This window comes from Tachypleus tridentatus, chromosome 3 (assembly GCF_004210375.1).
Source record: "Tachypleus tridentatus isolate NWPU-2018 chromosome 3, ASM421037v1, whole genome shotgun sequence".
Classification (NCBI taxonomy): Eukaryota; Metazoa; Arthropoda; class Merostomata; order Xiphosura; family Limulidae; genus Tachypleus; species Tachypleus tridentatus.
In genome coordinates this window covers 65,991,351-66,005,138 of record NC_134827.1, presented here as the reverse complement: position 1 = coordinate 66,005,138, position 13,788 = coordinate 65,991,351, and the positions used below count along the sequence as shown (strand labels likewise).

Genomic DNA, 13,788 nt, shown 5'->3' with positions numbered 1-13,788 from the left:
ACCATGTCTTTAGTTATTATCTTGTCACAAACTTGACCATGTCTTTAGTTATTATCTTGTCACAAACTTGACCATGTCTTTAGTTATCTTGTCACAAACTTGACCATGTCTTTAGTTATTATCTTGTCACAAACTTGACCATGTCTTTAGTTATTATCTTGTCACAAACTTGACCATGTCTTTAGTTATCTTGTCACAAACTTGACCATGTCTTTAGTTATTATCTTGTCACAAACTTGACCATGTCTTTAGTTATTATCTTGTCACAAACTTGACCATGTCTTTAGTTATTATCTTGTCACAAACTTGACCATGTCTTTAGTTATTATCTTGTCACAAACTTGTCACAAACTTGACCATGTCTTTAGTTATCTTGTCACAAACTTGACCATGTCTTTAGTTATCTTGTCACAAACTTGACCATGTCTTTAGTTATTATCTTGTCACAAACTTGACCATGTCTTTAGTTATTATCTTGTCACAAACTTGACCATGTCTTTAGTTATTATCTTGTCACAAACTTGACCATGTCTTTAGTTATTATCTTGTCACAAACTTGACCATGTCTTTAGTTATTATCTTGTCACAAACTTGACCATGTCTTTAGTTATTATCTTGTCACAAACTTGACCATGTCTTTAGTTATTATCTTGTCACAAACTTGACCATGTCTTTAGTTATTATCTTGTCACAAACTTGACCATGTCTTTAGTTATTATCTTGTCACAAACTTGACCATGTCTTTAGTTATTATCTTGTCACAAACTTGACCATGTCTTTAGTTATTATCTTGTCACAAACTTGACCATGTCTTTAGTTATTATCTTGTCACAAACTTTGACCATGTCTTTAGTTATTATCTTGTCACAAACTTGACCATGTCTTTATCTTGTTATTATCTTGTCACAAACTTGACCATGTCTTTAGTTATTATCTTGTCACAAACTTGACCATGTCTTTAGTTATTATCTTGTCACAAACTTGACCATGTCTTTAGTTATTATCTTGTCACAAACTTTGACCATGTCTTGACCAGTCTTTATTATCTTGTCACAAACTTGACCATGTCTTTAGTTATCTTGTCACAAACTTGACCATGTCTTTAGTTATTATCTTGTCACAAACTTGACCATGTCTTTAGTTATTATCTTGTCACAAACTTGACCATGTCTTTAGTTATCTTGTCACAAACTTGACCATGTCTTTAGTTATCTTGTCACAAACTTGACCATGTCTTTAGTTATTATCTTGTCACAAACATGACCATGTCTTTAGTTATTATCTTGTCACAAACTTGACCATGTCTTTAGTTATTATCTTGTCACAAACTTGACCATGTCTTTAGTTATTATCTTGTCACAAACTTGACCATGTCTTTAGTTATTATCTTGTCACAAACTTGACCATGTCTTTAGTTATTATCTTGTCACAAACTTGACCATGTCTTTAGTTATTATCTTGTCACAAACTTGACCATGTCTTTAGTTATTATCTTGTCACAAACTTGACCATGTCTTTAGTTATTATCTTGTCACAAACTTGACCATGTCTTTAGTTATTATCTTGTCACAAACTTGACCATGTCTTTAGTTATTATCTTGTCACAAACTTGACCATGTCTTTATCTTTATTATCTTGTCACAAACTTGACCATGTCTTTAGTTATTATCTTGTCACAAACTTGACCATGTCTTTAGTTATTATCTTGTCACAAACTTGACCATGTCTTTAGTTATATCTTGTCACAAACTTGACCATGTCTTTAGTTATCTTGTCACAAACTTGACCATGTCTTTAGTTATTATCTTGTCACAAACTTGACCATGTCTTTAGTTATTATCTTGTCACAAACTTGACCATGTCTTTAGTTATCTTGTCACAAACTTGACCATGTCTTTAGTTATTATCTTGTCACAAACTTGACCATGTCTTTAGTTATTATCTTGTCACAAACTTGACCATGTCTTTAGTTATTATCTTGTCACAAACTTGACCATGTCTTTAGTTATTATCTTGTCACAAACTTGACCATGTCTTTAGTTATTATCTTGTCACAAACTTGACCATGTCTTTAGTTATTATCTTGTCACAAACTTGACCATGTCTTTTAGTTATTATCTTGTCACAAACTTGACCATGTCTTTAGTTATTATCTTGTCACAAACTTGACCATGTCTTTAGTTATTATCTTGTCACAAACTTGACCATGTCTTTAGTTATTATCTTGTCACAAACTTGACCATGTCTTTAGTTATTATCTTGTCACAAACTTGACCATGTCTTTAGTTATTATCTTGTCACAAACTTGACCATGTCTTTAGTTATTATCTTGTCACAAACTTGACCATGTCTTTAGTTATTATCTTGTCACAAACTTGACCATGTCTTTAGTTATTATCTTGTCACAAACTTGACCATGTCTTTAGTTATCTTGTCACAAACTTGACCATGTCTTTAGTTATTATCTTGTCACAAACTTGACCATGTCTTTAGTTATTATCTTGTCACAAACTTGACCATGTCTTTAGTTATTATCTTGTCACAAACTTGACCATGTCTTTAGTTATCTTGTCACAAACTTGACCATGTCTTTAGTTATCTTGTCACAAACTTGACCATGTCTTTAGTTATCTTGTCACAAACTTGACCATGTCTTTAGTTATTATCTTGTCACAAACTTGACCATGTCTTTAGTTATCTTGTCACAAACTTGACCATGTCTTTAGTTATTATCTTGTCACAAACTTGACCATGTCTTTAGTTATTATCTTGTCACAAACTTGACCATGTCTTTAGTTATTATCTTGTCACAAACATGACCATGTCTTTAGTTATCTTGTCACAAACTTGACCATGTCTTTAGTTATTATCTTGTCACAAACTTGACCATGTCTTTAATTATTATCTTGTCACAAACTTGACCATGTCTTTAGTTATTATCTTGTCACAAACTTGACCATGTCTTTAGTTATCTTGTCACAAACATGACCATGTCTTTAGTTATTATCTTGTCACAAACTTGACCATGTCTTTAGTTATTATCTTGTCACAAACTTGACCATGTCTTTAGTTACAATCTTGTCACAAACTTGACCATGTCTTTAGTTACAAACTTGTCACAAACTTGACCATGTCTTTAGTTATCTTGTCACAAACTTGACCATGTCTTTAGTTATCTTGTCACAAACTTGACCATGTCTTTAGTTATTATCTTGTCACAAACTTGACCATGTCTTTAGTTATTATCTTGTCACAAACATGACCATGTCTTTAGTTATTATCTTGTCACAAACTTGACCATGTCTTTAGTTATCTTGTCACAAACTTGACCATGTCTTTAGTTAGTTATCTTGTCACAAACTTGACCATGTCTTTAGTTATCTTGTCACAAACTTGACCATGTCTTTAGTTATCTTGTCACAAACTTGACCATGTCTTTAGTTATTATCTTGTCACAAACTTGACCATGTCTTTAGTTATTATCTTGTCACAAACTTGACCATGTCTTTAGTTAGTTATCTTGTCACAAATTGACCATGTCTTTAGTTATCTTGTCACAAACTTGACCATGTCTTTAGTTATTATCTTGTCACAAATTGACCATGTCTTTAGTTATTATCTTGTCACAAACTTGACCATGTCTTTAGTTATTATCTTGTCACAAACTTGACCATGTCTTTAGTTATTATCTTGTCACAAACTTGACCATGTCTTTAGTTATTATCTTGTCACAAACTTGACCATGTCTTTAGTTATTATCTTGTCACAAACTTGACCATGTCTTTAGTTATTATCTTGTCACAAACTTGACCATGTCTTTAGTTATTATCTTGTCACAAACTTGACCATGTCTTTAGTTATTATCTTGTCACAAACTTGACCATGTCTTTAGTTATCTTGTCACAAACTTGACCATGTCTTTAGTTATTATCTTGTCACAAACTTGACCATGTCTTTAGTTATTATCTTGTCACAAACTTGACCATGTCTTTAGTTATTATCTTGTCACAAACTTGACCATGTCTTTAGTTATTATCTTGTCACAAACTTGACCATGTCTTTAGTTATTATCTTGTCACAAACTTGACCACGTCTTTAGTTTTTATCTTGTCACAAACTTGACCATGTATTAAGTTACAATCTTGTCAGAAACATGACCATGTCTTTAGTTATCTTGTAACAAACTTGAATATGACTTTAGTTATCTTGTTACAAATTGACCATCACTTTAGTTACAATCTTGTCACCAACTTGACCATGTCTTTAGTTATTATCTTGTCATAAAGTTTATTGACTTTAGTTACAATCTTGTCACAAACTTGACCATGTCTTTAGTTATCTTGTCACAAACTTGACCATGTCTTTAGTTATCTTGTCACAAACTTGACCATGTCTTTAGTTATCTTGTCACAAACTTGACCATGTCTTTAGTTATCTTGTCACAAACTTGACCATGTCTTTAGTTATCTTGTCACAAACTTGACCATGTCTTTAGTTATTATCTTGTCACAAACTTGACCATGTCTTTAGTTATCTTGTCACAAACTTGACCATGTCTTTAGTTCTTATCTTGTCACAAACATGACCACATCCTTAGTTATAATCTTGTCACAAACTTGACCATGTCTTTAGTTATTATACTGTAAGAAACTTGACCATGTTTTAGTTAATATCTTGTCACAAACTTGACCATGTCTTTAGTTATTATCTTGTCAGAAACTTGACCATGTCTTTAGTTATTATCTTGTCACAAACTTGATCATGTCTTTAGTTATTATATTGTCACAAACTTCACCATGTCTTTAGTTATTATCTTGTCACAAACATGACCACATCCTTAATTATAATCTTGTCACAAACTTGACCATGTCTTTAGTTATCTTGTCACAAACTTGACCATGTCTTTAGTTATCTTGTCACAAACTTGACCATGTATTCAGTTTTTATCTTGTCACAAACTTGACCATATCTTTAGTTATCTTGTCACAAACATGACCATGTCTTTAGTTATTATCTTGTCACAAACTTGACCATGTCTTTAGTTATTATCTTGTCACAAACTTGACCATGTCTTTAGTTATTATCTTGTCACAAACTTGACCATGTCTTTAGTTATCTTGTCACAAATTTGACCATGTCTTTAGTTATCTTGTCACAAACTTGACCATGTCTTTAATTATTATCTTGTCACAAACGTGACGATATCTTTAGTTATTATCTTGTCACAAACTTGACCATGTCTTTAGTTATCTTGTCACAAACTTGACCATGTCTTTAGTTATCTTGTCACAAACTTGACCATGTCTTTAGTTATCTTGTCACAAACTTGACCATGTCTTTAGTTATCTTGTCACAAACATGACCATGTCTTTAGTTATTATCTTGTCACAAACTTGACCATGTCTTTAGTTATTATCTTGTCACAAACTTGACCATGTCTTTAGTTATTATCTTGTCACAAACTTGACCATGTCTTTAGTTATCTTGTCACAAACATGACCATGTCTTTAGTTATCTTGTCACAAACATGACCATGTCTTTAGTTATCTTGTCACAAACTTGACCATGTCTTTAGTTATCTTGTCACAAACTTGACCATGAATTTTTAGTTATCTTGTCACAAACTTGACCATGTCTTTAGCTATTATCTTGTTAGAAACATGACCATGTCTTTAGTTATTATCTTGTCAGAAACATGACCATGTCTTTAGTTATTATCTTGTCACAAACTTGTCTTTAGTTATTATCTTGTCACAAACTTGACCATGTCTTTAGTTATTATCTTGTCACAAACATGACCACATCCTTAGTTATAATCTTGTCACAAACTTGACCATGTCTTTAGTTATTATCTTGTCACAAACATGACCACATCCTTAGTTATAATCTTGTAACAAACGTGAACATGTCTTTAATTATTATCTTGTCACAAACGTGAACATGTCTTTAGTTACAAACTTGTCACAAATTTGACCATGTCTTTAGTTACAAACTTGTCACAAACTTGACCATGTCTTTAGTTATCTTGTCACAAACTTGACCATGTCTTCAGTTATCTAGTCACAAACTTGACCATGTCTTTAGTTATCTTGTCACAAACATGACCATGTCTTTAGTTATTATCTTGTCACAAACTTGACCATGTCTTTCGTTATTATCTTGTCACACACTTGACCATGTTTTTAGTTATTATCTTGTCACAAACTTGACCATGTCTTTAGTTATTATCTTGTCACAAACATGACCATGTCTTTAGTTATCTTGTCACAAACATGACCATGTCTTTAGTTATCTTGTCACAAACTTGACCATGAATTTAGTTATCTTGTCACAAACTTGACCATGTCTTTAGTTATCTTGTCACAAACTTGACCATGTCTTTAGCTATTATCTTGTTAGAAACATGACCATGTCTTTAGTTATTATCTTGTCAGAAACATGACCATGTCTTTAGTTATTATCTTGTCACAAACTTGTCTTTAGTTATTATCTTGTCACAAACTTGACCATGTCTTTAGTTATTATCTTGTCACAAACATGACCACATCCTTAGTTATAATCTTGTCACAAACTTGACCATGTCTTTAGTTATTATCTTGTCACAAACTTGACCATGTCTTTAATTATTATCTTGTCACAAACGTGACTATGTCTTTAATTATTATCTTGTCACAAACGTGACCATGTCTTTAGTTACAAACTTGTCACAAACTTGACCATGTCTTTAGTTACAAACTTGTCACAAACTTGACCATGTCTTTAGTTATCTTGTCACAAACTTGACCATGTCTTTAGTTATCTTGTCACAAACTTGACCATGTCTTTAGTTATCTAGTCACAAACTTGACCATGTCTTTAGTTATTATCTTGTCACAAACTTAACCATGTATTCAGTTTTTATCTTGTCACAAACTTAACCATGTCTTTAGTTTTAATATTGTCACAAACTTGACCATGCCTTTAATTATTATCTTGTCACAAACTTGACCACGTCTTTAGTTTTTATCTTGTTACAAACTTGACCATGTATTAAGTTATCTTGTCACAAACATGACTATGTCTTTAGTGATTATCTTGTCACAAACTTGACCATGTCTTTAGTTACAAACTTGTCACAAACTTGACCATGTCTTTATTTACAAACTTGTCACAAACTTGATCATGTCTTTAGTTATCTTGTCACAATCTTGACCATGTCTTTAGTTATTATACTGTCAGAAACTTGACCATGTTTTTAGTTAATATCTTGTCACAAACTTGACCATGTCTTTAGTTATTATATTGTCACAAACTTGACCATGTCTTTAGTTATTATCTTGTCACAAACTTGACCATGTCTTTAGTTATTATCTTGTCACAAACATGACCACATCCTTAGTTATAATTTTGTCACAAACATGACCACATCCTTAGTTATAATCTTGTCACAAACTTGACCATGTCTTTAGTTATTATCTTGTCACAAACATGACCACATCCTTAGTTATTATCTTGTCACAAACATGACCACATCCTTAGTTATAATCTTGTCACAAACTTGACCATGTCTTTAGTTATTATACTGTCAGAAACTTGACCATGTTTTTAGTTAATATCTTGTCACAAACTTGACCATGTCTTTAGTTATTATCTTGTCACAAACTTGACCATGTCTTTAGTTATTATCTTGTCACAAACTTGACCATGTCTTTAGTTAATATCTTGTCACAAACTTGACAATGTCTTTAGTTATTATCTTGTCACAAACTTGACCATGCCTTTAATTATTATCTTGTCACAACTTGACCAGGTCTTTAGTTTTTATCTTGTTACAAACTTGACCATGTATTAAGTTATTATCTTGTCACAAACATGACTATGTCTTTAGTTAATATCTTGTCACAAACTTAACCATGTCCTTAGTTAATATCTTGTCACAAACTTGACCATGTCTTTAGTTACAATCTTGTATATGAACATTTTTGTACTTTATAATTTTGTATATAAACCTGTACACTTAGCTGTTGGTCATACATGAAAGAAACATCAGTTTAATTTGTTGAAAAGCACACTATCTTTTTACAAATAAAACCATTCCACCATTTGTTAATTTACTGTTGTCTTTCTCTTGGTTAATAAACACATTCATCTGGAACATATGTACAACTAATCGTTTAATTATCTCAAAAGGACAGAGAAGACGGTGTTCTCCAGTGGGTTCAACAAATGATAAGAACTGGAAAACAATTGTGATCATATACATAGAAAATTTATAGTGTAGCAATGTCATATAACAGACATGTGAAAAGAAACTTGTTAAAAATTTGCTCTTCAAATTCAAACCTAGGAATATAAAAATTGAAATCAAAAACTATACTTTGATAATAAACTTCTTTAAGTTATTAAGTTCTTGTTGTAACTGTGGAAAATGTTATGATGTGTGCATTTTAAACTTGCCATACAGGAAGAGGTAAAATTTTAGAATACATGTATTCAATAATTATTATCTTTTGTTGAAAATTCTGATCACAAGGGTAACTAAAATTGATAGGTCGATGTTTGATACCATCATAATGTTCCACAAATTCCGATCACAAGGATAACTGCACTTGAAAGGTCGATGTTTGATACCATTATAACGTTCCACAAATTCTGACCAGACTGTTAAAAGTATGCATAGCATTTCAATTACCTCCTAATGAAACACAACCAAATTATTTACAGTTGAAAACAACGTATGCATATATGATTGACATTTAAAAACGGAGAAATATACAGGGTGTTCGGAAAGTCATATATTTATTAACAGACAAAACTGCACAGTGACTTTCCGAACACCCTGTAGAAAAAGAATAAAACTTAGATATTACAAGTGTAGACGTGTCATGTGACACAGACGTATTGAAACATTTGTGTGAAATGTCTTTTTGAAATTAAGAAATTACAAATTTTAATCATAAACCACATATAGACCACATAAATCACATGTTTATTGCCTACACATAACTAAATTTTGACTAAATCTTGTGATAAAATATTTTTAACACACATAGTTTTACCTTTGTTGCTTCTGGACCGGTCAAAGCAATAATTCTTCTTATACCTTTGGCAATAGCCTCTTCACTTGCAATGACAAAGTCACCCACATGGCCACTCCTCTGCAAGTGGCTAGTTTTGGAAGATATTTACATTATAAACTAATGCTTTACAAACATCATAATTTTGACTGTTTTGTCATGTACAAAACTCAACATCTAACTGTAATTTTAAAAAACTAAGAATTTATAGCACCAGTAATATTTTAATTTGTTTTATAATTTTGATGGAAAACTACAAAGGCTATTTGTTAGACATTCCAAATTTTGAACTTGGTAAATTAAAGGAAAAAGACCCACCACCAACTCTTGGGTCACGCTAATCCGATAATAGAATTTTGTCATCTCTCTTGTGGCCCACAAACCCACAGATTCGTGGTCAGAGCAAGCTAACAAGTGACCATACTTGACCAACCAAACTTAATAGAATTAAACGTTTCAAGTGTCATTGAATACATTTAAATTTTATTCATAAAGACACAGTTTTATTATTTATACTAACTGTACTTCTTCAAAATTAATGTATGCTACAAATTAACCTGTTCAGTGCCATAGGTGAGATAACTCGTCCAAGCCGATCGGTAACACAGTGCCATGGACGAGTTAATTCGTTCTCAATAATATCTAACTTCAACGCTAGATGTCAGCACCATACATGTATTTGACCTACTTACATATTGTTTCACTTTCGATCCAAAATGGCGTCACGAAAAGCATTAGAGATGTATTTTGAACTCGGTTCAGAGTTGCCGTAGCAACTGAAATACTTGGCAGTCAACAGGTTAAAGTTCATGTTAATGTTACTTAAGAAACAATGGAACAAGGTACAAGTGTAAGACCTATCTATGAATTAGGTGTAACTCACGTGCCACCACAGAATTCTACAGAGGTCACTGATCCTCCAGGCCCCGTAGGGTCTGACAAAAGCTCTTCCACTGGAATACCAATAGATACCACCCGGACTGGATCAGGATAGGTCTGGAAAATGATCCATAATATTCCCATTGTTAAACAGTTTATACAGTATACTTATCATTACTAAGTCTCATAAGCCACAATAAAATCCAGTTCAAAATATTAAGTCATTTAGACATGTTTGAAAAAAAACCTAAATTAATTATAAGAGATTTTAAAAAACTATTTTTAACAGAAGACTTTTAACCACAGATTTCTGCTGTGTAATAGTGCTCAAAATTTTGAAACAATGGCACAAAATATACATACCTCATTAAACACAGCACGGAGCCCTTGGATTGCTTTAGCCTGTGGTAGTGAAGAGTCCTTAGCATAGACAGGTTCATTTTTGTTGATGACATTATTGGTGATTGTTTCAGTTTCTTTAACTTGGTTCACTTTCATTGCTCCCTTAAATGAAATTGAAAAAAAATACTGAACAGTGTTGTGCAGGTGAGCAAGAAGTGTTTTTCAGAACAATTATCACGATTTCATTTAAGCAGTATTACTGTAAAACCTGTTGTTAAATGGCAGATGTTTAACTGATGTGTACGGATGACGGTCCGCACAATATTTACGACCAATGAAACTTCAGCTCGCAAATGTTTGTTTATAAATATCTGAACTGTGTCTGTTCAGAACATATCAATTACAAAAATATAATAAAGATAGTGGAACGAACTATGTTTCTTTTAATTCACATGACCTGCACGTAGTAAATCATTTGTTTATTTTACTTAGGTCTATCCAGGTTCATCTGGAACCATCAAGTGAGATAGAAGAACTCAGGCTAGCAGAAATTACTTGAGAATATATAAAAATACAAATTTATAAGCACATGACAATGTAAGTGCAAACTTAATCAAGTATTTACCAATATACTAATTATAAGAATTGAAGACACTGCTATCTCAAACCTGCTTCGTAAAGCAATTTTATGTTTTCGACTCGCTAATGACATTTTTTCAGCCTTTGTTAACTTCAACGTTATTCAAGAGTTTTTCTCACATGAACCATACAAACCCTCTTCATGAGGAAAAAATAAAGTTGATATCAAAATTCTATTTTTAAATATTCTTGTTAAATGGTCAAACGTAGGCCTCTATCCCTCCGCATTTAAAAAGAACACTGACATGAGACTTTATGTTTGTTGGAAATACCTTCATAAACAATCACAAAAACTAGGCATATTAAAAGTTGCTATATATGTAAAAACTGCTCGTTTGGGTTGAGAAATTTTTTACGTAGAGGAGCGAACAACGTTTCGACCTTCTTCGGTCATCGTCAGTTTCACAACCCCTTTCAAACGTGTGGTCAGCTTCTGGTCACCTACCTCTTTCTTTCTTTGTGAACTTGACGATGACCGAAGAAGGTCGAAATATGTTCGCTCCTCCACGTAAAAATTTTTCTCAACCCAAACAAGCCGTTTTTACATATATATATATTTCTCTACAAGTGGGTTTTCTCAACATTACTGATTAAAAGTTGCTATGCACAAATAAAATCACAAGTTCCCACACTGGGTGGTTCGTAAAAAAAAACAACAGCCTTCAAATTGAGTTTTATGTACAAAACAATCCTTTGTTACTGCTGTTAATAAAGTAATTTAGGTAAGCTATCCATAAGGTACATGAACAAGGACACTGCAGGAAGTGTGTATACAACTGAACGTACAAACTACAAAAGCTGGGATAAAAACCTTTAAAATCTTCAACTAAATAAATCTAGGAACAATAAAATGTTGACGATACTCAGCAAAGGATCACTTATTGTTAATTGACAACAAGAAGATTTATTAATAATACAAACATGTCCATTTACATCCATTTTAATTAACCCCTTTCACATAAAAACACATTTCAATACTAAGACTCGGGCAAAGAAGTTTCTCATAAAGTCTAAACTGTACAGTTACAGAATCTGACCTGATAATTTCACAGAAACCTGGTGAAACATTGTGACATATTAAATAAAGGTTTTACTCTGTACAACCAGTAGGCAACTGAAAAATTATTTTAGTGTCAACATGAACTAACATACCTTGTTGGTGAAGTCAAACCGCAGACGATCTGGAGCTACCAACGATCCCCGCTGATCCGCTTCTGATGAAAGGACTTGTCTTAAAGCAAAGTTAAGTACATGGGTTCCAGTGTGGTTGTTCATCACTAGTTTTCTTCTTTCCTGTTAAGAACAATGTATCAAAGTTAAGTACATGGGTTCCAGTGTGGTTGTTACAGAACAATGTATCAAATAAACAAACTGCAAATGGCAGTAGTTTCAAAACTAAGAGGGAATTACATTCTTTCAAAACGAAACTTAAAAACAAAGAGTCGAACTTCTGAAACATAACACGTAACACAAATTTTAACATTTGTATCCGGTTGTTGTATTATAATTAGAAACCTGTACAAATTCGAATAATTTTGCCCATTAAGTTTTTTTTTCATTTTAAAATTCTAATAACCAGTTTAAAGCTCAACCATCAAACTAGTTTCATCATGTTCTTTTTTCACTAAGTTGCTTTCAAACTACTAAGTTCATGTTTCAGGAACAAGTTTGAGGGCTTATTGTTCTAAAATCCAGAGAATTGTTCCCTGAGATACACAAAGATCAGCCAAATTGAGAAAACTGTTCCCTGAGATACACAGATCGGCCAACTTGAGAGAACTGTTCCCTGAAATACACAGATCAGCCAACTTGAGAGAACTGTTCCCTGAAATACACAGATCAGCCAACTTGAGAGAACTGTTCCCTGAAATACATAGATCAGCCAACTTGAGAGAACTGTTCCCTGAAATACACAGATCAGCCAACTTGAGAGAACTGTTCCCCGAAATACACAGATCAGCCAAAAATACACAGATCAGCCAACTTGAGAGAACTGTTCCCTGAAATACACAGATCAGCCAACTTGAGAGAACTGTTCCCTGAAATACACAGATCAGCCAACTTGAGAGAACTGTTCCCTGAAATACACAGATCAGCCAACTTGAGAGAACTGTTCCCTGAAATACACAGATCAGCCAACTTGAGAGAACTGTTCCCTGAAATACACAGATCAGCCAACTTGAGAGAACTGTTCCCTGATATACACAGATCAGCCAACTTGAGAGAACTGTTCCCTGAAATACACAGATCAGCCAATTTGTTGTATAATTTCGTTAAATAAAAAGTACACAAGATTTAAGAACTATGAAAGATTCCTTAGATTATATTACTATCGAGAAAACATTTCAAGTTTTCTATTACAAGTATAAAGTACATGTAATTCAGCAGTGTAACATCACCAATTCTAAGGGTATGAAACAATCTATACTCATGTGGATACACGACAAATAGCTCTATCATTAACTTAGATAAGAATTTTCCCATGTGAATTACTCTTTCCAGTCCTAAAACTTCAGTTGAGTTTTGAAATAAACAGCTCACTAACCAAAACCATCTACTTGTTTTAGAAGTGAAACTATTAATTCTTTTGTTTATGAATTCACGGGCCCATCGTATCTTATACAGATATACAAGAAACACGGGCCAATCAAATTCGATATTGAAATACAAGTTGATCAAATTTAGTGCAGAAACAATGTCCATCAAATCTAATATAAAAATGTAGGTCCATCGTATTCAATATAGAGGCACATGAAAACACGTCTCACATTTAACTTAAATACACAGGTCCATCACTGTTAATATAGATGCACACTGAAAGACAGGCTCATATTAAAAACAGATTAACTGGCACATCACATTTGACACAGAA

General features: G+C 32.7%; 1 protein-coding gene across 1 annotated transcript in view; it reads right to left on the bottom strand.

The window, feature by feature from the left end:
* LOC143247018 (alanine--tRNA ligase, cytoplasmic-like) overlaps positions 1–13,788 on the bottom strand; it is a 325,641-nt gene that overhangs the window by 285,481 nt on the left and 26,372 nt on the right. Inside the window, 4 exon segments of the mRNA XM_076494324.1 lie at positions 9,039–9,147; positions 9,940–10,052; positions 10,299–10,439; positions 12,069–12,209. Of these exon segments, the coding sequence (XP_076350439.1) occupies positions 9,039–9,147; positions 9,940–10,052; positions 10,299–10,439; positions 12,069–12,209 (504 nt within the window).